Below are 27829 nucleotides of genomic sequence, written 5' to 3'. Positions count from 1 at the left end.
CCCCCTCCACAATCCTGATGAAGTGCTTATGCCTGAAACATCGACTCTTCTGCTCCTCAGATGCTGCTTGACCTGCTGTGATTTTCCAACACCACATTTTTCAACTGACTTTCCAGTATCTGCAATCCTCACTTTCTCCTCATTAGACCAATCCCTGGTATGGAGAGATTGTCTTATGTGCAAAGAATAGACAGGCTGGGATTCTACTTATTCGAATTTAGATGAATAAGAGTGATCTCTTAAGTATATAAGTTTCTTAAGGGGCTTGGCAGCGTCAATGCTGACAGGATGATTCCCTTCATGGGCAAAATCTTAGAATTAAAAAGCACCAATATAAGATAAAGAGGAGGAATTTCTTCTCAGAGTGTCTTTGGAACACCTTCCTGCAGACAGCTGTGGGGGCAGAGTCCTTACGTATCTGCAAAACTGAGATAGATTCTCATTCAGTGGGGAATCAAGGGTTACGAGGAAAATGCAGGAAAGCAAACATGAGTGTCGGATCATCCTACTGAATGGCAGGGCAGGCTCGAGGCGCCAAATGCCCTATTTCTGTTCCTTTTTTAAAATGATACTAGAAAGAGGGTACCCAAAGATAATGGTTTGGTACCACAGAAGGAAGACTTGAAGATTTTATTTCAAGAAAAGTCAAGGCAATAGGTTAGCAAGGTAGGCAGAACTTCCAAGCCTTGCAGGAACATTGTCCCCATGTATCCCACAGAGGACTGACTAGAAAATCCCAGTCAGGATGGAGCTGAGAAATCTGCTCTCCTGCTGGCAAATCTACAGTGTTAACCAATTCTGCATCTTCATCGAATTGAATGTTTTTAAATAAATTGACAGTTTGTTTATTAATTGAAACCTGGTTGATGGATCTTTTCATTTAATAACAAAAACACACAATTAGCCAACTAGGGGCTTGGACAAAATATATTTTAGTTTATGCTGCTGCCTGTGGAGTAGTGCGACTAGACACATACGCTACTGCAGTGTTTACTTATACCAAGTGATGTCACAAGGAAAGTAGGTGCTATATCTGAAAACAGAACTTTCCACAAATGATGATTGTAGAAAAGAAATTGGAAAGACAAATTAATCCTTCTTAAACAATAGCTGTAAAGATGGTGATGGGTGGATATAAAAACAAAATACTTCAGTTGCTGGAAATGCTCAGCAGGTCAGGCTGCATACAAAGTGAAAGAAACGCAAGGAAGGAGATAACATGCATTGGTCTGAACTTGGCAGTCTACACCATGTAGTTTGAAGAGTCAGAAAGGTGAAGAGTATTTACTGGTGTGGTGCTTACTAATTGCTAATACAAACGTACAGTATCTGTATTAATCAGTAGTAAGGTTTCTAAAATATCTGCCAGTAGGAAAGAAACTAAACTAAAGAGTCTAAGAATGTTATCCAGCTTCCTTCATGGTTCAGCAAGCTTATTCAGATGGCAGTTAAGTTATACAGGAACAGAAACAGCCCAAATTTCATTTACAGTATAGGCTGAATTATATCAGACAGATAAAATTCACCTCAATATTCCTGCAAAACTGCAAAAAAGAGAGGCCCTGCCACTTTTGATTAATATATGACAGAAGAGCCACGTGTAGTTGCTAGGTGAACATTACCTTCACAGCTGAGCCTGATCCTAAGACAAATCAACAGGTTTGATTAATGCGCTCTATCAATATTCACTACCAATTATTTGAACAAAAAAAGGCCTGCATCACCTAACATTGCAACAATCTATTTTTAAAGAGTCATCACTGTTGTAATTTTGAAAACAAGACAACTAATTTTCACGCAGCAAACACCCACAGTTACGAGATAAGGTTATGAGGTTAGGTGAATTGGCCATGCTAAATTGCCCGTAGTGTTAGGTGAAGGGGTGAATGTAGGGGAATGGGTCTGGGTGGGTTGCTCTTCGGAGGGTTGGTGTGGACTTGTTGGGCCAAAGGGCCTGTTTCCACACTAAGTAATCTAATAAAGGCCTAACCAATTTTTTTGATGTTTGTTATATCAGCCCAGGGAAAACGTTCCTGCTTTTATTGTTAAAAACAGTGCTATGGCATCTTTAACAATCATCAGTTTAATATCACATCCTATGTTGTGCTACTCCGTCAGTGGTGACCTTGCTCAAGTCTCTGTGATGGGGGATGAACTTGAAGAACTTCAAAGCTCAGAGATGGGAATGGTACAAAATTGACCCACAGTTAACAAAGTTGACATGAAACCTTGAAACTGCACTGTAGCACAGCTAGTCCTACAAGGAAATGGGAAATGTGGGAAGATTCAAACACGGAAAAATATTTTCCAAAGTCAACAATTCTGCACGTTCACTGCAGTCGAATTACCTGTTCTGAGATTTTAGTTTCTGTAACAACGTTGCGGACATTTCGATCCCAGATCTGACTTTGAGCATATTCTGCACCAATGCCGTTCAAACATAAATCCCTGAGCTTTTCCAGGTCTACAATAAAAGAGGAAAATAATTAGTGCAAATACATTCCAGTCTTAACACAGACTTAATTATATGTAAATAAGTTCACACATAGCATGATAAACTAGGCAATTTTCTGAATATGAGCAAAAATGCTATTCGTTAGAGAAGGGAGGGAAGAAATTATTATACCAATCCTGTGGGTAGCTCTAACTGTAGCCACCAATTCAAGGGGTGGAGCAAAAGTACAGTCTACTGAACTCTCAGAAGAGTAGGAGCCATGAGAAATGAGTCAGTCATTCCCTACAGCAATATGTTACAAAGAGAAGCTGAAACAAACCAACTGTTCTAAGAGATAGTTCGACCATCCCATGAAATTCAACCTGAACTTACTCTCACCAATTTCTAGTATCAGTTCAAAATGGGTTGAAGGCTGTCAATACATTATTTTTCCTGGAATTCTTCAATTTCCTGAAAAGGCAGCTTCTCAAGTTGAGTTTTCTTGTAATATGACCTTGCAATTTGAGACATGCATTGTCCACCCCTAACTGCACAGAGGACAGTTCAAGGTCATATTGCAATGGGTCTCGAGTTACATATAGGCCAGACTAGCTTAGGATGGCAGATTTCCTTCCTAAAAAGACAATGAAACAGATTTTGTTTTAATTCACAGAAAAAAAGAGTATCACTGGCTAGGCCAGCATTTATTGACCACCCCTGATTGTCAAAAAGACGGTGAACAGTCCACCACATTGTTCTGTGTCTGGAGTCACATGTAGGCCAGACCAGGTGAGGAGAGCAGTTTCCTTCCCTAAAAGGTCATTAGTGAATCAGGTAAGTTTTGCCACGGTCATCATTAGACTTTGAATTCCAGTTTTTTTTAAACTGAATTTAAATTGCACCATCTGGCCTGTGGGAGTCATATCTGGGTCCCAGAAAATTACTTGGGCCTTGGGATCAACAGTCCAGCGATAATACCATTAAACGTCAATTGGCAGTGGTTTAATAATCACCTTTAGGCCAGATTCTTTTTGTTCCTGAATTTTTTTTAAGATTGAATTCAAATGTCACCATCTATCATTGTGGAAATCAAGCCCACATCCCAGAACGTTTGCTAGGAAGGTGGGGTTCGGCATTATTCTTCCAGTGAAATTACAACTATGTCGCTGCCTCCCTAAATGATTTTCTGGTTTCTCAGTCATCTTTTGCTTTCACAAGTGCTTAAGCTATCTTGAACAGAATGATTTGGTTACCACTTAGCACACAATGCAAGAAAAAGTGCTGGCGTTTTTATAAACTAAGTTGAAGAATTATTACGTAAATTTCCATCAAAATTCATAAGCCTGTAAAATTACCCAAATTCAACTAATCCATTATGCAACACAATCCCCACCCAAATCAAGACAAGTGCTCAACACTATCAGTCGATTCAAATGTTTTCACTGCATCTCCTTTAAATACCATTGAACACAACCAATTTTGCATTTCTTCAGCTTCTGTATTAGTCAGAAAAATTGTTTTATTTAAGAAAAATAAAATAGAATTCACCAAAGATTTGCATTTATGTTTTGGCAAGGTCATCCAGTTACAAGGATGGAGTCAAAATCACTTCGGGCAGCGTAATCTTTGAAAAAGAAGCATTGGAAAAGCATCTGAGAGGTCTAAGTTTAAAAAAAATGTAAGTTTCCGTTGATAAAAGCATTAATCGGTGTGATAAGAAAAGAAAATCTAAAGTTACGCAGTTAAAAATGTAATAACTAGTTAATAATGACAAAGGATTCATGCCAAAAAAAATTAGTCGGCTCCTAATCATGAAACACAACATATGCTACAAGCAATGAGCCAAGTCAAGCACTGTGATATGTTCCCAGGTCATATGGATATTCTTACTGTCAGTTTAGATCTATGCAACATATCAATCTATGTAAACTCATGTCGCAAACAGCACTTAGTTGGCCTTGCCAGGATTCAAACCTGGAACATCTGCATGATAGAACAGAGGCTCTCACTGAGCACAAGACCAGCAAAATGTGCCTAAGTATTTGCTGTTATTGAAATCAAACACTGCAGTACTAATCTAGAACTTTAAACAGTTAAAACAGGGAAGTGGTAAACAAAGGCATTACAAAACTAAACATTTGTTACTTATAAGCAAAACATACATAAAAGATGGACAGCAAAAGATTTAGTAATTCATCCAGTCTGTCCCATGCCGCATCACATTACAAAGTCTTTCTACTCCACCCAGAGTCTTAATAATCTCCAAGGACAGGGAGGGAGAGAAACAGTAAAGTACAGAGGCTAATTGCTTAGGGAAAAGAAATGGCAAAGTTTCTCTTAGGCACCTCAGGCAATCAGACTGAAGCAATATATATGACATGATACCCACCTGTTGTACAAGGTGATCTCCACCCCAGCCAGAAACAAGCCTCGCTTGAAGGAATACAGCGTATCAGCGTTCATTGCCCGAGCTGGCAACCTGCGCTACAGGTCGACTATTCTGTGAAAAAGAGCACCTGCCTAACATCCAACCTTAGTTCTGCATTCTCACAACTTTTACGTATGATGTCCTTAGCAACCTATTTTACCTATTCAGTAGAAATAACCGGGGCACATATGTTCAATCCAGCTTCCTCCACAAATTTTGCCCTTACTTAATATATTCCAAATCGCTCTCAAGTCTACATTTCTAATTTTAAAAAATACAGACTTGTTGAGCCTATATGCTTCCTAAACTTTGCAGGCCTCCACATATTCAAATCATCAAATTCTTAGTATTTTCCCATAGACTCTACCAAACACCACTACCCTGTTTTAAAAAACACAATAAATCTAAACAGTTGCAAAATTATCACAATATGTCAAACATATTCGCTGTATTTCATGGATAGGAGGTTAGAACTGATCATTTTCCTGATAAAAGATCAATGTGTAACATTAACCTAGGTTCTTTCCGCACATTTTGACACATGTCCAGCATTCCTGTTCTTATTTGATCAGTTCCCTCTTCTGATTCAATCTCATGCCCACATATATTTTTCTCCCTAAATAAAGAGACTGCAAACTGAACTTCGACATTTGACAATGACAGTCAGAGAGATTAATCCAATCATCTTCATTCTGGGATTAACAGTGTTACCAACAGCAGACACGATTTAGTAATAAAGATGTTGAATTTTCAGACCAAATCATGGCACTTTACTTGCTAGTTTGTTTGGAATGTGGATGCTAAAAGTGGGATGATGGAGTTGGGGAAAGGAAAATTTGGATTAAGAATCTGCTAATAGGACAAGTCTGTGCCAAATGCCAGACATTCCATTCACACACCCTTTGTTAACTGCCCTGTTTCAACGTGAAGTACAAAAACTACATTTAAATTTTCAGTTTGCATCTAAACTGAAAGAGAATGCATATAAAAGACCTCTGCTGTTCTTAGGGTTTGCCAGATACAAGATGTATTCCAGGTAGGAATTAAATAGAATATGGTTATGAAAAACTCCCAGCACAAACAGGCCTACAGGCTAACTTGACTCCATGACACCATTTTCCTTCTTGTCTCAGTTCATCCTGGTAGCACAACCTTCTACCCCTTTGTCTTCTATTTACCTAGCTGGTCTTTAACATCAACTACTCCTAATTGGAACTAGTTCCACATTTAACCACATTTTGTTGACAGAAGACAATACAAGAGCTTTCAACAAAAACAAAATACTCCAGAAATTGGACATCTGAAATAAACACAAAGTGCTGAAAAAAAACTGAGCAAGTCTGGCAGTATCTGTGGAGACCTTTGATCTCTAATCTACCTTAGCCTCAAACCTTTCCCTAATGTACCCTTCCATTCCATTTGCAGCGCCCAACCTTTTTTTGCAACACAATACCCACCTCTCTTCAGTTCTAAAGAACAGCCACATTGGACATAAAACTAATTCTGTTTCGCTCTCCATAAATGCAGAATTTCTCCAGCACTGTGTATTTTGTTTCAGGATCTTTCATATCATACTCCACAATCCCTGAGGAATACTACCTTCAGGCTGCGACAGGTCTGGACTAGCTGTGGTTCTGTTTTTCGGCATATTTAGACGAGGATCTCCTACAGTAAGTCCAAGCACAGTGCCTGCTGAAATTTCTGCTGGTGAAGCAACACCTTAAATAAATCAAAAATTGTGAAAGCGTAACTATAGGTTTATAAGTAATTTACGTTTCTTTAGTAACTAGCAGTCTTTTATAAAATCTTGCAACTAACACAATAATAAAAAAAACCCAGATGTTGCACCTCACTAGGAAATTCTTACTAAATTTTTTTCAAAACGGTAGTTTCTGAAAGAATCAGCAATTTTATCTACTGATTATTTGACTCATATGAACCCAGGAATGTCTCATATTCAACTGGTCCATGCTGGAATAGTACAATTAGTGATCAATGCTGGAAGTGGCAGGAGTGGAGTTTCTGGATGAAGATGTGATTAGGCATTGCTCTGATTTCACTCAGCAGATCAACATCCTATCAAAGCTCACCAAGTATGAATGTGAATTACGCCCCCTTGAACGAGGCCAAGCAGAACAGATCTTGTAGCTCAAAACTGGACATCAAGGCAATGCAGTGGGTCATCAGCAGTGGCAGAATTGCATTCAATGACAATCTAACACCTCTTGGTTCAGCATTTCACAATACCAGTGAGCCAAGGGATTGACATTAGTTCAATGAACAGTGCACGAGGGAATAACAGGATCATGAGGCAAAACTGAAAAGAAGTAGTAACCTGTTGAATAATTCCATGCTAAATATTAGTAGGTGTATGCGATATACAAAGTTAAGCAATTCCACAAGAAACTGAGCCAGATCTAAACTCTGCAGTCCTGCAACATCGTGAATGGTGTAAATGGAACAACTAACAACAGAAGGGAGCTCCAGCATATCCCCTCTCCCAATGACTCCAGCACATCAATAGAAAAGATAAGGCTGAAGCATTTGCAACCATCTTCAAACAGGAGTGTTGATTGAAAAGTACTCTCACAATATGGGCAACAACTGAAGATGGTTGTTTCATGCTGGTGAATTAAAACAATGCTGCCATCAAGTCTAAACGACATCCAGTCAAACAGACATGTGGCTTTAAATCCCAAAGACTGACAGATCATGTCAAATGGCACATCATTTCAGCTGTTTGTAATGGGCAGAATGCTGGATGTACTAGATCAGCCTGTACTCAGAACATAATGTCTAGTGTTAGATGTGATTTCGCAATCAGATAGCACTTTACAAACAAGCATGCTAAGAACTAAATGATCAACCATCAGTTGAGCTTACAATGGGGTACATATATATTTGATATAAGAAACTGATATCAGCGCTCTTTTATAGTATAGTATAATCTGGGTGTCCCCTTTAAAGTTTGGTCTTCTTACAACTCCGTCACGATGAGTGCAAGATATAAAACTTCAATAACACCTCTTTTTTTTCCACCGATAACCAAACTCTGTACCAACAAGCAACAACTTAAATGTGTTCATCAGCAAAGTTGAGAATCAGTTATTTTTAATTATAGTGAATTTTTCTTGAATAAAAGCCAGAAAATAAGAAATCAAACACTCAAATTCAAAACCTACAATTACCAATTCACATATTTGTTACTGGTTCAGTATGAAATCATCATTCATTATTTCCGAGCTCTGTATCACCCACCAAGTAGTAACTGAAGGATATCTCTCTGATGATTATGGAGGCTCATCTTTTCAGGTTGCGTGCAATACTCTGACCACCAGCAGTACATTTTTGTCTCTTCTCTCTCTTCAGGGTTCTAAGATTTAAAACAGGAAAGACGTCAAAAAAGGTACAAAAAGATATAGATGTCCTTTCTATAGTTTAATTATTTTGTCTTGAAAAGCATAGTAGAGATACCAGTCTATGTTATCGCAGTCTGATACAGAAAGAGGTCTTTGAAAGGGAATGGAAGGAACCAAAAAATTCACTTGTGGAATACGGGTATGGATAGATGAGCCTGCATTTATTCCCTACTCATAGATGCCCTTGAGAAAGTGGTTATGAACTGCCTTCTTGAACCTCTGCAGTCAATTTTTCGTATGCAACAGTAGACTCACTTTTGGGACATCAGCAGCTTGTATAGCTTCAAATATCACACAATGGGATAACGGACCAATTAGTCGATACCTCAGAATTTCCATCGTCAGATCTCTGAAAGCAAAGGATACCAATAATTCTGCATTAAACCCTTATCACATAGAACATTGCTATTCATTTGTGAATACATGCAGTGGTAAAATCCTCTCTTGTTGCTCAATTATATTTGAAACAATAGCCGTTTCACATTAAGCATCCCATTCAGAGATGTATCAGCAAACAAACTGCAACACTGACCCATGTAAGGAGATATGCAGTCAACTAATCAAAAGCTTAATCAAAGCGTTAAATTATAGGAGTGCCTCAAAGAGGAGGAGGTTGAGGGATGGATGGGGAATAGATAGAATTCTAGAGTTTAGGACGAGATAACTGAATTTAGGATAACATGAAACTAAGGTCTCAAGTGAACAGAATTAGAGAAGTGTAGATATCTTGCCACTGTATTTATATGACGAGTCCAAATGAGTTTCTGGTCAATGACGACCTCAGGTTGTTGATAATGGAGGTTTGGAGGAGCACATGGATGTATATTATGACAGAAGTAGGGAGAGTCGAGGTGATCTTTTAGTCGCTTGCCACTAATTGCAGCATGGACCTTGTCACACTTTTTTATTGGTGTGCATTTGTAGAAAGGGGCACTTTCAAATGCAATAAAAGATATCCGTGAGTTTATATTCTGTATACAGGGGAAACTCGATTATCCGAACGAGATGAGCAAGCAGTATTTTGTTCGGATAATCGATTATTCGGTTAATTGATTAAATGCCTTTCCTCTGGGGCTCAGAGTTTTTAGTCTGGCCCCCGTTCAGAAGACTGCAGCAACTCACAGCGTGCGAGACCCCGCCCCCATCCCGGTCCAGCCCCCGCAACCCCCCAACCTGGTCCAACCTCGTTCTACCCCCCTGGCCCCGGTCCAACCACGCCCCCTGCCCTGGTCCAATCCCCCACCCATCCTGGTCCAACCCCGGGTCTCCACTATTTCCTCTGGCAGTTTATTCCATATACGTACCACTCTCCGTTTTAAAAGGTTGCTTTTTAGGTCCCTTTTAAATCTTTCCCCTCTCGCCCTAAACCTATGCCCTCTAGTTTAGTTTTGGACTTCCCTACCCTGGACTATTTACCCAATCCATGCCCCTGAATTCAATAAACCTCTAGGTGGTCACCCTTCAGCTTCCGACGCTCCAGGGAAAAGAGCCTCAGCCTATTCAGCCTCTCCTTTAACTCAAACCCTCCAACCCTTGCAAAATCCTTGTAAATCTTTTCTGAATCATTTCAAGTTTAACATTTTTCTTATAGCAGGGAGATCAGAACTGAATGCAGTATTCCAATAGTGGCTTAACCAATGTCCTGTACAGCCACAACATAACCTCCAACTCCTATACTCAATGCACTGTCTAATAAAGGCAAGCAAACCAAATACCTTCTTCACTAGTCTGTCTACCTGTGACTCCACCTTCAAGTAACTATGAAAGTACACTCCAAGGTCTCTGTTTGGCAACACTCCCAGAACCTTACCATTAAGTGAATTAGCCATGCCCTGATTTGCCCTACCAAAACATAGCCCCTCACATTTATCTAACATGAACTCCATCTGCCAATCCTCAGCCCCATCAGATCACGGTCCTGTTTTACTCTGAGGTAACCTTCCTCACTGTCCACTACACCATCAATTTTGGTATCATCTGCCAATTTACTAACCCATACCTCCTATATTCACATCCAATCATTTATATAACTGACAAAAAGCAGTCGACCCAGCATCAATCCCTAGAGCACAGGACTTCAGTCCAAAAAGTAACCCTGTCTCCTATCTTCAAGCCAATTTTGTATCCAAATGGTTTGCTCTCCCTGTATTCCATGTGCTCTAACTTTGTTAACCAGTCAACCATGTGGAACCTTGTTGAATACCTTACTGAAGTCCATATAGACAACACCCACCATTGCCTTCATCAATCCTTTCTCACTTCTTCAAAACACTCTCACAATTTCACACACAAAGCCACGTTGACTATCCCTGATCAGTCCTTGCTTTTCTAAATTCTATCCCACAGAATCCCCTGCAACAACCTGCCCACCACTGATGTCAGGCTCACTGGTCTCTAGTTCCCAACACATCCATACCACCTTACTTAAATAATGGCACCATGTTAGCCAACCTTCAGCCTTCTGGCACTTTACCCGTAGGTATTGACAATATAAATGGGGCCCAGCAATGACTGCCCTAGCTTGCCATAAAGTCTCAAGTATACCTGATCTGGTCCCTGGGATTTATCCATCTTTATGTGTTATAAAACATCCAGTACCACCACCTCTGTAATATGGAGGCCTTTCAAGATATTACTACTTATTTAACCAGGTTCCTACATCCTTCTCCACAGCAAACACTAATGTGAAATACTTGTTTAGTATCTCAGCCACACATAGGCAGTTCCACACATAGGCAGCCTTGCTGATCTTTAACGGGCCTTAATCTCTACCTAGTCACTCTTTGTCCTTAAATTATTTGTAGGATCCCTTTGGATTCTCCTTAACCCTATTTGCCAAAGCTATCTCACATTGCCTTTTTGCACTCCTGACTTCCATCAGGTATAAACTTACTGCCCTTATATTCCTCTAGGAATTCACTCAATCTCTGCTGTCTTTTCCTGACACCTACTTGCTTTGTTTTGATCAGAGCCTCAATTTCTCTTGTCGTCCAGCATTCCCTACATCTACCAGGCTTGCCCTTCACCATATAAAGAACACAGTCTCTGGATTCTCATTCTTGAATGCTTCCCACTTTCCAGCCATCCCTTAATTATGCGATATCCACCTCCAATCAACTTTTAGAACATAGAATTATACAGCGCAGAACAGGCCCTTTGGTCCACAATGGCGCACCGACTTGTGCACTAATCTGTGTACTAACCGGTTTACGAACCCTATATTATCCCAACATCATCCATATGCTTATCCAAGGACTGTTTAAATGCCTCTAATGTGGCTGAGTTAACTACATCGGCAGGCAGGGCATTCCACGCCCTTACCAGTCTCTGAGTGAAGAACCTGCCTCTGACATCTGTCTTAAATCAATCACCCCTCAATTTGCAGCTATGCCCCCTTGAACAAGCTGACGTCATCATTCTAGGAAAAAGACTTTCACTGTCTACCCTATCTAATCCTCTGATCATCTTGTATTTATCCATTAAATCCCCTCTTAGCCACCTTCTCTCCAATGAGAAGACTCAAGTCCCTCAGCCTTTCTTCATAAGGCCTTCCCCACCCCCCACCCCCAACCAGGCAACATCCTGGTAAATCCCCTCTGCTCTTTTACCAATGCTTTCAAGTACTTCCTGTAATGGGGCAACCAGAACTGCACAGAATATTCCAAATGCGGAAAATACAGTTTTGTACAGTTGCAGCATGACACCACAGCTCAGAACTCAATCCTTCTACCAATAAAACCTAACATACCGTATGCCTTCTTAACAGCACTATCAACCTGGTTGGCAACTTTCAGGGATCTATGTACATGGACACCTAGATCCCTTTGCAATCCACAGTAACAAGAATCTTTCCATTGACTCAGTATTCTGCCTTTCTATTATTCTTCCCAAAGGGAATCACCTCACATTTATCTGCATTGAACTCCATTTGCCACCTCTCAGCCCAATTCCGCACTTTACCAAGTCCCCATGCAACCTGCAACATTCTTCCACAATGTCCACCACTCCACCAAATTTAGTGTCATCTGCAAACTTACTAACCCACCCACCTATGCCTGCGTCCAAGTCATTTATAAAAATGACAAACAGCAGTGGTCCCAAAACAGATCCTTGCGGCACACCACTAGTAACCAGACTCCAGGCTGAATATTTTGAAGAAAGCCATTTTCTAATTCAAATTGCTAAATCATCCTCAATCCTATGACTCCTCATTTTCTCCAAAAGCCAAATGTGGAACCTTATCAAAGGCTTTACTGAAGACCATGTACACCGCGTCAATTGCCCTACATGCTTGGTCACTCTCTCAAAAAGTTCAATGAGGTTTGTGAGACACGACCTGCCCTTGATGAAACCATGTTGACTATCTCTAATCAAATTGTTGCTTGCTAGATGATTATAAATCCTATCTCTTATAATCCTTTCCAAAACCCAACAGACGCAAGGCTCACTAGTCTATAATTACCTGAGTCATCTGTGCTGCCCTTCTTGAACAAGGGCACAACGTTTGCAACCCTCCAGTCCTCTGGTACTAAACCTGTAGACAATGACGACTCAAGGATCAAGGCTAAAGGCTCCGCCATCTCCTCCCTAGCTTCCCAGAGAATCCTCTGATAAATCCCATCTGGCCCAGGGGACTTATCTACTTTCACACATTCTCGAATTGATAACTCCTCCTCCTTACTAACCTCAATCATTTCTAGTGTAATAACCTGTACCTCAGTCTTCCTCTCTACAATATTCTCCTTTTCCTGAGTGAAAACAGATAAGAAATATTGGTTTAGCACCTCACCGATTTCTACAGGTTCCACATACAACTTGCCACTTATCTTTGACTGGCCCTATTCCTACCCCCGTCATCCTTTTATTGCTCACATACCTATCGAAAGCTTTAGGCTTCTCCTTTATTCTACCTGCTGAAGACTGCTCATGTACCCTCTTGCTCTTCTTAACTCTCTTTAAATCCTTCCTAACTAATCTTTAGCTCTCCATCACCTTATCCAAACCATCTTGTCTCAACATCACATAAGCCTCCCTCTTTCGCTTTACAAGAGATGCAATTTCTTTAGTAAACCACAGTTCCCTTACCTTATCACTTCCTTCCTTGCCTGACAGGGACATACTTATCAAGGGCACACAATATCTGTTCCTTAAACCAGCTCCACATTTCGATTGCCCCCATCCCTTGCATTTTGCTAACCCATTCTATGCCTCCTGAGTCTTGCCTAATCACATTATAATTGCCCTTCCCCCATCAATAACTCTTGCCCTGTGGCACATACCTATCCCAATCCCTCGCTAAACTAAACATAACCAAATTATGGTCACTCTCTCCAAAGTGCTCACCTACCACTAAATTAAACACTTGGCCTGGTTCATTACTAAGCACCAGATCCAATGTGGCCTCCCCTCTTGTTGGCCCTTCGACATATTGTGTCAGGAAATCCTTGCACACATTGGACAAAAACTGATCCATCTCACGTACTAGAGCTATAGCATTTCCAGTCAATGTTGGGGAAGTTAAAAGCCCCCATAATGACCACTCTGTTCCTTTCACTCCTACCCAGGCTCGTTTTGCCAATCCTCTCCTCCACATCCCTGGAATTTTGCACAGGCCTATAAAAAACTCCCAGTGGTGTGACCTCTCCTCTCCTGTTTCTAACCTCAACCCATACCATCTCAATAGACGAGTCCTCGTCAAAAGTTCTTTCAGCCACCGTTACACATCCTTGACTAATAAAGCCACACCTCCCCCTCTTTTACCACCTTCCCAGATCTTAATGATAGATCTAAATCCTGGAACCGGCAACATCCATTCCTGACCCTGCTCTATCCATATCTCCGAAGTGGCCACAACATCAAAGTCCCAGGTACCAATCCATGCTGCAAGCTCACCTACCTCATTCCGGATACTCCTGGTGTTGAAGTAGACACACTTCAAACCAGCTTGCTGTCTGCCAGTACACTCCTGTGACTGTAAAATCCTGTCCATGCCCTCCCTACTCACATCCTCCTGTGCACTGGAACTACACCACAGGTTCCAATCCCCCTGCTAAGCTAGTTTAAACCCATCTTTTGAAAGTTCTACCCTAATACTATCGAAATTGGCCTTCCTCTAATTTAGAGATTTAACATTTTGATCTGGTCTATCCTTTTCCATAACTGTTTTAAAACCAATAGAATTATGATCACTTGTCCCCAAGTACTCCCCCATTGAAACTCAGTTACTTGCCCTGCCTTATTTCTCAAGAGAAGGTCAAGTTTTGCTCCTTCTCTAGTAGGTACATCCACTAAGAACATTTTCTTGTACAAACTTGAATTCGTCTCCATCCAATTCCTTAACACAATGGCAGTCCCAATCTATGTTTGGTAAGTTAAAATTCTCTACCATTACCACCCAATTATCCTTACAGATAACTGAGATCTCCTTTCAAATTTGCTTCTCAATTTCCCACTGCAAGCTTTCAGCTTTCTCTACAAAAATCTTTTGTTCTGTTTGTTCTTGGGTGAATTTTAATTATTGCTATACCATGCAAAGGGTGCCTACTCTAATCCAAGATATTTTGCAAGTCAGTTCTTTTTGTCTTCATATTCTACTCTCCATTCTCATGCTATGACCTAATTTTTCAGCATTCTTCATCCAGCCAATATATAATGTCTGACGCTGAATTCAGCTTACATGTTCTTCCAACAATGCTCTGCACTTCCGTTCTCGTTCTTGAAAGTTAAGCTTTCTTTGGTCACCATGGTCAGCCATTGCTTGACAGCAGGAACCAAAACATATGCTGTCTTAAACTGCAGTTTGCACATTGATTTTAAAGGGGTTAGTGCCCCTTATATTTAAACAAAATTACTACTTTTATTTGAAACATTAAGTGCCAAAGACAACAAAATATGTGAGTCTGTTCAAACAGAAGACATTGGTAACAAAGACTTACTGATATTGAGAAAGCATGTGCACTTTGGAAAGGCAAAGAGGAAAACAGATTGGGACTTTATGGTTGGCAAAGGCGGGACACCATCTCAAGTGGGGTTGAAATAAACTGTAGCCCTGTTTTACAGATTTGTTTACTTGAATTTAATTTCTACCAGATGCCATAGAGGTATTTTAACCAATGCTGCAAAATTATCAGCCTCAGTTTCTGAATTACAAATCCAGTGACATCACCACTTCACCACTGTCTCAATAGAAAAAAATAAATAAACTTGCATTTAACCATTAGAAAGGCTTCCTGCTTTTACAGGCAATGAAGTATACTCATAGTTGTAATGTGTAATTACTCTTCTCTTCACATGTATCCCTCATGTTTGGTATTATTTTAGATGCCCAGTTTAAATGCCTTTTAACATTTTACTCTTTGTGGCATTTTTAAATGTAAAAATGCAAGCAAAGTATTTATTTGAAGGAGAGCAAAGGAAGCCGGAGAAAGGCCAAAGACTTAAGTACTGTTGTTAATCTAACATGAAATAAAATCAACAGTAATTCACCTAAACTGAAATGCACAGCTAAGTATTATTGCTTTTAACAGGCGAGCATTTAACAGAGGCATCACCAGCAAGGAAAAATTGAAAAGCCAGCAAGATAACCAATACCAGGAACAAGACAAGACCTTGATCCAGCCTTTGAATTCTATATTTTCATACAATGAGACCAGACAGCCAAGATACATTCAATATGCTTCTGGCCTGAGCTCATGAATAAAACAAGCAATTTCAGGAACTGAGTAAAACAATGGACTGGAAAACTCTTCTTTCAATTCTCATTTCTTGATTCAATTTACCTTATACCACAAAAGATCAGAAAGTCAATTTTACCTTCTGGATACACGCAAACATTTCCAATTTGTCAAAGCAGAAGAAATTTATCCACAGAACCTTTTGCAATGTAACCGCCCACTCAATACAAGATTATGCTTTAGAAACATTGTGCCTGAAAAATTAATCTAGTCAACCAGAATGTTTAGGTATCACCCAATGGGTGACTTTATAATTTACTTGTAGTAGGAGAAAGGTAATGTGTAGCTTGCATTGTGCACTCAAGCTGAATTCTATTACAGAGCAAATTCAGCCATGCATTTTAGCATTCGTGAGTTTCTGAGTATTCAGTTATTTTCCTATTAGAGCAATGGATGCGTGTGTAGAGCATCTGAGCAACTCAGGCAAACTTGGCAATGACATTTCTTATAATAAACAATTCCACAAACCTAGTGACCAAACCGCACATGTAGGAAACTGAATTTCATTTAGAAGTTTGAATTAGGGACCCAAATAATAAAATCAAATTATATGGCAATAAACAGACCAAATTACTTTCTGGTGATACAGCAATCTCAAATTTCACTGTCACCAAGACCAGCTTTTTAAATCTAGATTCATTAAGTGAATTTTAAACTCTCATGCTCACTGAGTATCAGTCCATGCCACTAGATCACTAATCACCAGCAGTTAACATTACTGGCAGGATATCATAAATGCCATCTAATTAATAGCTAACATGCAAATTTCAGGCTGTTTTTTTTTTAAAAAGTGTACTCACTCTATTGTAACGCCGTTAGTTAATGATGTCCAAACCACTGTTGTCGATGGATCTCTGGTCCCATTGCCTATTATTTTTTTCTCTGGTATGACCATCTCTCCAGCTTTATCCTGCGGCTTTCTTTTCAAGCCAACTACTTCAGTTTGCTTTTCTGACGCATATGTTATAGTTTTACATTCATTTGGAGCTGGTTCAGGTACAGGGACATCCAAACATTGACAGACCAACTGAAGCTCAGTCAATAAATCCTAAAAATTTATAAAGTTTAAAAGAAAAGCACAATTTTAAATACATATTCTGGATTATACTCAATTATGCAAACATGACACACAAAATACCAGGATGCTTCCTGGACTGGAGGGCTTATAAGGAGAGGTTGACTGAGCTTGGTCTTTTCTCATTGGAGAAAAGGAGGAGAAGAGGGGACCTAATTGAGGTATACAGGGTAATGAGAGGCATAGATAGAGTCGATAGCCAGAGACTATTTCCCAGGGCAGAAATGACTAACACGAGGGGTCATAGTTTTAAGCTGCTTGGAGGAAAGTATAGAGGGGATGCCAGAGGCGGGTTCTTTACACAGAGAATTGAGAGAGCATGGAATGCGTTGCCAGCAGCAGTTGTGGAGGCAGGGTCATTGGGGACATTAAAGAGACTCCTCGACATACATATGGTCACAGAAATTTGAGGGTGCATACATGAGGATCAGTGGTTGGCACAACATTGTGGGCTGAAGGGCCTGTTCTGTGCTGTACTGTTCTATGTTCTAAAATAGTTTGATACAAGTTCACAGAAGGTGGAGATGCATCAAGAATTATTCTAGCTAGGTTTGTGGTACAAGTAACTGGGAATTAACTCTCATACTATTTATCATTTCATGATACTGATCCTCCTCATCTCTGTTACCTGGTTAGAAATATTGCTGCCGTGAATATGCTGGAATATAACACATCCTTAGACTTAAGGTTTACACACCTTACTTTTGCCAAAATTATAAAGCTCAAATATTTTACAAAATTGAAAAGGCAAATAACCACATTCTCACCAAAAAGTCTTATTTACAGTTAGTTTGTTTACTTTGATCTACTTCCACCAACTATTTTCTTAAAATGCAAGCACTTTGTTAACTCTTCCCTGCCCAAAATGATACGTTTGCTTCTGTGGTTATTTCTACAATACCATTCTTTCTGCTTCTGGTGTAACACAAAAACAACCTTCAAAAGAATCCCAGTTTGACAAGCACTTGTAAATTTAATAGTTTATAGTCTGGAGAAGATTCAGAAAAACAAACTCTTTGTCCATAACTCTACCTCTTTAGGGACGTGCAACTTTTTGAATGCCATAAAATAAATGCAATTTTATCTTTCAGATGACACAATGTTTTGTATAGATTTGAATATGCAGATACAGTATCAGTTTAACATCTCACAAAAAGAAAAATTTACACTGATACTTCAGTGCAGCATTATGAAATCTAGACCTGGAGAGAGGTTTGAATGTGTTACCTTCTATACTGCCACTGATTCAAACTAGCATTGGAAAGCTACTCAAAACTTGTTTTAAAAAGTGCTGAAAGTGCTGGAGAAACTCAGCGGGTTTTGCAGCATTCATGGAGAGAGAAACAGAGTTAAAGTTGAGTCTGATCTGACTCTTCTTCACAGCTGAAAATTTGACTGAAAAGGTTGATTTGTAGTGAGAGAGCTGAGGGAGGGGAATGAAACAAAAAACAAAATATAAAGAAATTATAGAGCATCATTCAGTCAATTGAAAGCACAGCTGCAACAAAAGAAAAAGGGAGGGGGAAGCACAATACTCCTTACATGATATGCAAAGTTATATTAAATCAATTCAAGTTAAAATAATTTCTGGTTATGACTTTCAAATTTCAGATGTTCAGCAAGTTACAATTTTCTCTAATGCCCTTGTAAATTCAGGATGCAAATGAAAACTGTGCAAAATGAAATTTAGTTACCATTTTAAGTGCTGGATGCGTCCAAATCCAAAGCTGTCTGTTTCCTGAAGAGCTATCAGGTTGTGTTTTAGGCCTCCAAAGGAAAGTAACTGGACCTAGAGGCTTCTCAGGATATTGGTCTGCCTTGTAAAGAACCAGTGATCCTTGACATTTCCCAGACAGGCAGGCCACAGAGGCAAAAGTTGTACCTTTAGTGCCACATAACAAATCAGCAGGACAACATGTATTAGACCATTTAAGGGCATAATAAAACCACAACAGAATAAGTTGAACTAAACAAATTTACTTGCATCATTCTCAAATTTTGTTGAATGGTTTTGATAGTTACAAATCACTAACCTTCTACAAAATAACACAGAGTCACACAATCGCTAGAGTGTGGAAGCAGGCTTTTCAGCCCATTGAGTCCACACCCACCCTCCAAACAGCATCTCACCCAGACCCACCCTATCCCTGTAACTCTGCTAATTTCCCCAATGCTAATCCACCAAGCCTGCACATCCCTGGACACTATGGGGAATTTTGCCTGGCCAATCCATCCTAACGTGCACATCTTTGGACTGTGGGAGGAAACCCATACAGACACAAGGAGAATGTGCAAATTCCACAGTTTCCCATGGGTGGAATTGAACCTAGGTCTCTGCTAATGAGAGGGAGCAGTGCCAACACTGAGCCACCATGGGGTGGGGCTCTTGATGCCATGGGAGGGGTGGGGGGGGTGGGGGGAGAGAACCCTTCAACCCCATGGCATCAATGTGGACTTCACAAGTTTCCTCTTTTCCCCTCCCCTAACATACCCCAGTCCCAACCTTCCAGCTCAGCACTGTCCTCATGACCTGTCCCATCTGTCAATCCTCCTTCCCACCTATCCCTCCTCACCTTCACCCCTACCTCCATCCACCTATTGCATTCTCAGCTATCTTCCCCCTCAGCCCCACCCCGTCCCATTTATCTCTCCAAGCCAGAGGCTCTCAGCCTCATTCCTGATTAAGGGTTTTTGCCCGAAACGTCGATTTTCCTGCTCCTCGGATGCTGCCTGACCTGCTGTGCTCTTCCAGCACCATTCTAATCTTGACTCAGATCTCCAGCACTTTCACTTACATTTATTTAGCTTGGAGTTAATTTGCGCAAAACAAAAATTGTTTAAAGCGGGTGAAAAGTTTTCAATCCACTGAAACAAAAATAGCACAGAACAGTTTGTCTTATTACTTAGAAGTTGTATGGATCGGATTTAGTGAACTAGTGTGGTTAACAAACAGATGCAAATTGTTTTTTTTAAGCATTTGGAAGTTCTTAATGCTTAAATCGGCCACCACAGAGGGGGTACAGGTTGCATCTACCTAATTCAGCATTCTGTTAGCCAGGAACTTGGAGCACAGCAGCCACAATGCTTCTGGTTTTCTGAACAACACACATTTACAGTGCAGCAAGCAAAGATCCTACTATTTAACTGTTGCAAAGGCAGTTCCCAATATTTGCGATCTCACAGCAAGTGAGAGTTGCTGTTATTTAACACCTGTGACAGTTCCTGGAATTTAACTGTTTCAAAGACAGCAACAAATGACGATAAAGGATCATTATCAATAAAGAATGAACTGTTGAAAATTTTACACACAGTCTGTACAGACTGAGTCTTTCTGGTGAAATGTTAATTATCAGAACAAAAATACTCGGCAAAGAACTTTACTTGCAGCATGACTGAATAATACAGTTTTATTCACAAGGATGCAGAGATTTAAGAATAAAAATGCATTAGTCTACACTATGTGTTGGGTATAAGAAAGTGCAGATACTGATGCAGCTGCCAGGTTTGTCAAAGAATTTGCACAGTTAATTGGCACTGAAACTTCTACAGCAGGTATCCAACACTGATCTCTGTTGGCATTTTATGCATTGCACAACTTTAGTCTAAAAGGTTGAGAGCCAAAGGGTGGGGAGACACTTTTTGGTTGCAGGTACACACAAGCTCATCACCGTTAGCAAAAATGAGAATTCCAGAGCCTCAGAGATAAAACATATTGCCAGTTATATACAGTGAGAACAAGAAAGATTCGATAACCACCAAGTTATTGCCGCGGAGTTTGCACATTCTCCCTGTGTCTGCGTGGGTTTCCTCCGGGTGCTCCGGTTTCCTTCCCACAGATCAAATATGTGCAGGTCAAGTGAATTGGCCATGCTGAATTGGCTATAGTGTTATGTACATTAGTCAAGGGGAAATGAGTCCGAGTGGGTTACTCTTCGGAGGGTCGGTATGGACTTGTTGGGCCAAAGGGCCTGTTTCCACACTGTAAGGAATCTATTCTAATCAAAGTGGTTAAAGATAGTCACACTCATATTACAAGAAATGGAGTTAAAGATCCACAGTTGACAAGATATTTGGGCGGCACAGTGACTCAGTGGTTAGCACTGCTGCCTCACAGCACCAGGGACCCGGGTTCAATTCCTGCCTCAGGCAACCGTCTGTGTGGAGTTCGCACATTCTCCCCATGTCTGCGTGGGTTTCCTCCAGGTGCTCCGGTTTCCTCCCACAGTCCAAAGATGTGCAGGTTAGGTGAATTGGTCATACTAAATTGCCCGTAGTGTTGGGTGTAGGGGAATAGGTCTGGGTGGGTTGCTCTTCAGAGGGTCGGTGTGGACTTGCTGGGCCGAAGGGCCTGTTTCCACACTGTAGGCAATCTAATCTAATCTAATCCAGAAATAAATTTGTACCAGAGGCCAGAAGCCATTGCACAAATGTTGCATAGCATCTGGCTTGCAAAATTATGCGATTCTTGACAACTGTTTTGCCTAGCCTAAAGCCAAACTGCTTGTCAAATACAATGTGGTGGAAGTGTACTAACTCCCTAAACGTCCCTCTCTTATTTAACCTTGGGATCAAGTATCTTATGATTTAAGTAGACGTCGGAGTTTATGCACTGATTAACTGCCAAAAACAATGCTGGGAGCTCTGATAGCATCCCAGAAATAATTTAACCTCAAGAATATGATTTGGACACTAACTTGTGCCTGGGAAAATGTAACTCCATCAACTATGAAGAATGCATTGCACAATTAGTGGTCAGCATTAACATTTGATTAACAATATTGATGCAGCTCAGGAAACTGGGTTCAGACTCAAGGTAGAAAAAATTCTTAACTTGTTAGAATAGATAGATAGTACATCCAGTCCTGCAGTGATTAAGCTAATTAAAGATTTGAGAGAAGAAACTTTACAAGCTGATTGGATGTGGACAAAGATGTACCAGTTGTGAATCAAGTGATTGAAGAGAGGATTGTGCTAATGGTTACACAGGTGAAAGTAAAAATGAAAATCACGCAAGGATGATGATGATGATGGTGAAGTCACAAAAATAAATGCCTTGCTATATTCTCATGGGACATGGGCATGACTGGCTGGCCAGCAGTATCATCTAGCCCTGGTTGCCCTGGAAAAGATGGTTGATGAGCTTCACTCTTAAACCGATGTATCCATGTGCTATAGGCAAACCCACAATGCTGCTGAGGAAATTCCAGGATTTTGACTCTCAGCGAAGGAACTGAGATATATTTCCAACTCCCAATGTTGAGTGGCTTGGCAGGATACTTGCAGGTAGTGGTATTCCATATATCTGCTGCTCATGTCTTTTTGGATGGAAGTGGTTATGGATTTGAAAGCAGCCAAGGATCTTCAGCAAATTTCTGTAATGTATCATGTCACTAGTACACACTGCTGCTACTGAGCATCAATGGTGTGGGAGTTAAATGCAGTTGGCCAAGAGTCATGTCTACGTAAATGATACAGAGAAACTCAAAGTCAGACCAAAATACATTAGACAAACCAAGCTGCAAGTTCGGATCATGAAGATAAGTGAGGAGAGTGGTCACAAACCTTTACAAATACCTGCACAAGTGCAATAATCCTTTGGTTGAGTCACCCATCAAGGGTCACCATCAGAAGTTTGAACAACGGAAACGCATTAGCACCTTCAGGACAGTACAATCGGTTCTGCTATAACATAGTAGTTCCACTCTCGTGCAATCCTGTGTTATAAGAAAACTGTATAGTGGCAGCACCGTTTAAACAAGTGGGGCTGGAATCACGTTATAACCAGTACATGGTTTAAAAGTTTGCACTTTAGAAGCAGTGTCCCCAATTCAACAATTGCATTCAATGAATTTGCAATAATGAAACGCGCATTATAGTAAAATGACCTGTAAGGGGGATGGGAATAGAGAGTAATAGTTTAGACATCAGGAACTGTGACAGATGTTAAATGAATGGTTTAAAATCTCCTGTGCTCAACCTGAAACATGACTTTCTATAGCCTAGCAAAGGCCTGATCCCAACGCTACAACATGTACCAGTAAACTCTGCTGTGTCTGCCACATTAGTATATCACCTAGCAGCTGTGTTTAACAAAAAAAGTGTGGCCCAAAAGTTTGGAAGTATGTTGCATAGTTTCTTAACTCAAAAAATAGCAGAACAAAATAGAGGATGGTGTTGAAATATCCTGGATTGAAAATACCTGCATCTATACTGCTCAAACGAGCAAGAGCCTTCAGGAGATTATTCTCTGTCCCATTCAGCTCCAGGCAGCAATAATAAGACAAATCCTGAAAGAAATTAAAACAGAAAGATGACTTAGAAAAACAATGGTCAAAAGCTCCCAGAAAATGATATATGCTGATGCAATTTTAATGGGGACAGAGGCGCCTCTGGGTGCATTTATACACAAATCTTGGAGGCCACAGAACAAGATGAGAAAACTGTTCATAAAGCATACTGTATTTTGGGCTTTCTAAATGAAGGCATAGAAGATAAAAACAAGAAACTTATGGTGAATCAGTAAAACACTGATCTGGTCTCAATTCAGATACTATAACCATTTGTGGGTACTACACTTCATGGCAAGCAGGTGGAAGAATGGGGCTGAGAAACACATCAGCCATAATCATGTCAAAGTTGGGTTAACTAGTCTATTTCTGCTATTAGATCTTATGGTCTTACAGAAGGATGTGAAGGCACTGGAGAAGATGCAAAGAGGTTTTTTTAAGAATGGCTCTGAGGATGGCAGCATTCAGTTACATGGGTAGACTAGAAAAGGTGGGATTATTCCCATAAGAGTGTAATTTGATAGGGATGTTCAAAATCATAAGTGGTCAGTACAGAACACATAGGGGAAATCTGTTTCTATTAGTGAGAATCAAAAGCCATAAGAGGGAAGACTTTTTTTTTTTAAGTATTGGACTTGATTGTTGCTGAAAAAATGACATTTCATCAAAGCTTTTCAGCTTGCACCCATCAGGACAATTTGTAAGAATGACAATTTTAAGAGAACTGAGTGATCAGAGCATTATCCTGGGAACATGTGCACGTACTGTGCTTGTTTCAATTCAAAATCGATGACACCCACTCACTAGCTCATTTCTCAGGGCAATGCCCTGACCAAAGTCAATCTGTCTAGTATAAAATTTAACAAAACCTGCCAATCTCATTCATTAAACTCTCGATCATCATTGATTCATTCCCCATAGCAATACCTCTACCAGTTGTCCATTTGTCAATCATTCAGCATTCTCTTTTCATGCAGAATAAATGTTGGTCTTCCTTTTGAAATGATATTCTTGTGAATTACCCTGATGACAGCAAGTCAAAAAGTTTTGGCAAAATGTATCATTTTCACCAATATTGTTACTCTTATACATACCAAGCGGTTAGGATCAAGAACATATTGCCAACAATGTGACGGAAACAGATCAATTGTGGCTTTCAAAAGGAAAATAATTACATGGTTACATAGTAAAGGAAAGGGTTTTCAGAGTAATGGAATTGTTCTTTCAGAAGGCCAATACAGACATGAATAGCATCTTTGTTCTGCGCCCAATCTGTGGTTCTCTCTGCTTGAATTGACTCACATTAAGCACAGATAAAGGGGAATCTATGGCTGTGCTGTACTTAGATTTCCAAAAGGCATTTAACAAGGTGTCACGAAGGTTACTATACAAAATAGGAGCAATATGTAAGGAGTAACAAGTTAGAACGGTTAGAGGGGTCTAGTTATCTCACAGGAAACAGAGTAAATCTCAATGAATCATTTTGGATTGGCATGCATGGCTGAATTAATAGTTATTACAAGTCCTAATGGCACAAAGATTGGTAGGAAAGTAATTTCTGAAGTGGGTGCAAAGAGTCTGCAAAGGGATATAGACAAATTGAGTTGGGAAAAAATTGGCAGATGGAGTATAATGTGCAGACATGTGAACTTGTCTACTTTAAGTGGAATAGAAAAGCAACATATTTTTTAAACGGAGAAGTGGAAAGCTCTGAAATACAATGGATCTGGCTTTCTTGGTTTATGAATCATGAAAATGTTAGTTTGTGTAGGTACAGCAAATGATTAGGACAGCTAATAGAAAGTCGTTTATTCTAAGAGGAATGGAATATAAAAGTAACTGTATTGCACCATGTGCTGGTGAGACTACATCTAGGAGGACTGTGCAGAATTTTGACTTTATTTAATAAACAACATAATTGTATTAGCTGATCAGAGAATCCACTGCAGTTCAGAAGGAAGAGAGATGATCTTGCTGAAACATACAATAACCTCAGGAGACTTGATATGGTGGGTGTTGAGAGAATGCTTCCCCTGTGGGAGTGACTAGAACGCGGGGTACAGTTTAAAAATAAAGTGTCTCCTTATTAAGAAAAAGCTGAGGAGAAATCATTTCTCTCTGGGTCACAAGTCTGTGGAACACAATGGAGACAGTCACAGAATATTTTTAAAGCAGAGTTAGATTAATTTCTTGATTGACCAGGGATCAAACAAAATTGGGCTTGGCAGAAAAACAGAGCAGAGGCCATAAGCAGCTCAGCCATGATCTTACCAAATGCTCAAACATGCCTGACAGACTATGGCCTACTCCTGCTTCTAATTCATATGTACATATATAAACAATTATTTTCAGGCACTCTAGATAAAAACTTATCATTTATCTTCAAAATGAAAAAGAGGACAAATTTATATTGATTTGCAATAACTACTTTCTCCTCAACTTCATTTTCAGATTTAAAAGTTAAATGTACACTAGTTAAACTGCATGGATTTAAAAAAAAAAATCACTTGAATGGTAATGTATGAGAATCAACGTAAAGCAAGAAATTGTGAATAATTCCACACTGAAGACTCCATCCAAATATAACTTGCTCTGTCTCAAACAGCTGAATAGATTAAGTTAGATTAGATTAGATTCCCTACAGTATGGAAACAGGCCCTTCGGCCCAACATGTCCACACCAACCCTCCAAAAGGTAACCCAGCTAGACCCATTCCACCGCCCTTTATTTACCCCTGACTAATGCATCACCTAATACTGTTTAGCATGGCCAATTCATCTGACCTGCACATCTTTGAATTGAGAGACTAAACTGGGGGACCCGGAGGAAGCCCACTCAGACACGGGGAGAACGTGCAAATCCCACACAGTCACCAGAGGCTGGAATCGAACCCGGATCCCTGGCGCTGTGAGGCAGCAGCAGCGCTAACCATTGAGCCACTGTGCCACTGCGAAGTTCTGGACAAAACGTCAGGGGGGAAAACTTTCACTGCAGCCTCTCCTAAGGCTTAAAGGATAGTGTACTGAATCAAACATAGCTATTTTCATTAACCTATCAAATGAATAACTTTTTATCTATTCTTTCATAAAATATGATCATTGCTGTCTGGGCCAACATTTATGGTCCAGCCCTTGAGAAAGCAGTGATGAGCAAACTTATTGAACCACTGCTGTCCAAGTGTAGGCAGCATTCAGACCTGTTTGGGTGGGGGGAGGAATGGAGGTTATGGGTGTGGAGATGTTGTCGAAGGAGTATGGATGAGTTGCTGGATTATAGTACAAAACAAACCCATATACAAAGTCACTAAGGTAAATCTGTAGGATTTACTAAATCATTCAAGTATTCACCTGCAGCCTAACTGTTACATTTTGAAATATATATCTTCAGGAACAATGTATGATTAAATACAATCCATACAAACTACAGTGATTAAGAAATTAGAATCAGCTGAGAAATAGGAAGCAATAAATTTCATCCAATGACTCGATCAACTAGTTAACCATATAGTGTTCCTTCACATAACACTGATCCAGAATTCTCCAACAATAATAATTTCTAAACAAACTTTTTTTTTGGTGGGTGAAGGAAGAGGAGGCAAGGAATGTTAAACACTAAACATCAAGTTTAGCAAAGAATCTAGATTGGTTACATAACAAATTCAGCCCACCTGGTTCACGTTTGCTTGCTTCTGAGCAGCTAGCCCCATTCTATGGCCTTTCCCTAGAGACCTAATTATTCAACTTTTTTTTTGGAAGCTGTGACTGTTTGTAATCAGTTGCTCATGTTGCCAATCACATTAAATCTACATCCTCTGGTTCTCAACTCTTTTGCCAGTAGAAGTTTCTTCCTATTTACTCTGTAGAGAACCCTCATGATTTTGAACACCTATATCATAGAAAAACAGAAAATAGGAACAGGAGAAGGCTTTTCAGCCCTTTAAGCCTGCTCTACGTTTCAATATGATCATATCTGATCGTCTAATTCACTATCCAGTTTCCTCTGTCTCTCCATATCCTTTGATTCTTTTATACAAAACATTCAATTTTTTTTTGGCCTCAACTGTTTTGTGGTAGAGAATTCTACAAACTCATCACTCTCTCAGTGAAGACATTTCTCTTCACCTCAATCCTAAATCCTTAGATCGTGATCCCTGGTCCTGAACTCCCTCGTCTTCTGCAACACCTTTTCTGCACTTACCCTGACTGGTTGAGTTAGAATTTTATAGGTTTCTATGAGATGTTCCCCTCATTCTTTAAACTAGAGTGAATTATTCCCAACCGACTGAGTCTTTCATCAAATCTTTCCACTCATACACTTCTCTAAAAAGAACTGTCCATTGGTCTTCATTCTATCGCCCTACCTGAAATCCTTCAACCCAGGAAACCATTGCGTAAATCTATTCTGCACCACATCTAAAATTTTCAGGCCCTTGCTATCAGCACAGTGCTTAGTA

The 27829-nt window shown here is 40.0% G+C and overlaps 1 protein-coding gene across 4 annotated transcripts in view; it reads right to left on the bottom strand.

Moving 5' to 3' along the window:
* Positions 1 to 27829, bottom strand: part of pop1 (POP1 homolog, ribonuclease P/MRP subunit) — a 61613-nt gene that overhangs the window by 12479 nt on the left and 21305 nt on the right. For all 4 annotated transcript variants that reach the window (XM_043687652.1, XM_043687653.1, XM_043687654.1 and 1 more), the window contains exons 6-12: positions 23289 to 23376; positions 18784 to 18971; positions 16815 to 17062; positions 8537 to 8630; positions 8121 to 8235; positions 6462 to 6581; positions 2349 to 2464 (exon numbers count right to left, since the gene is read on the bottom strand). In XM_043687652.1, the coding sequence (XP_043543587.1) occupies positions 2349 to 2464; positions 6462 to 6581; positions 8121 to 8235; positions 8537 to 8630; positions 16815 to 17062; positions 18784 to 18971; positions 23289 to 23376 (969 nt within the window). The remainder of the gene's footprint in view (positions 1 to 2348; positions 2465 to 6461; positions 6582 to 8120; positions 8236 to 8536; positions 8631 to 16814; positions 17063 to 18783; positions 18972 to 23288; positions 23377 to 27829) is intronic.

The sequence above is a fragment of the Chiloscyllium plagiosum genome, chromosome 4 (genome assembly GCF_004010195.1).
Source record: "Chiloscyllium plagiosum isolate BGI_BamShark_2017 chromosome 4, ASM401019v2, whole genome shotgun sequence".
In the NCBI taxonomy this organism is placed as follows: Eukaryota; Metazoa; Chordata; class Chondrichthyes; order Orectolobiformes; family Hemiscylliidae; genus Chiloscyllium; species Chiloscyllium plagiosum.
This window is presented reverse-complemented; position numbering and strand designations above follow the sequence as displayed.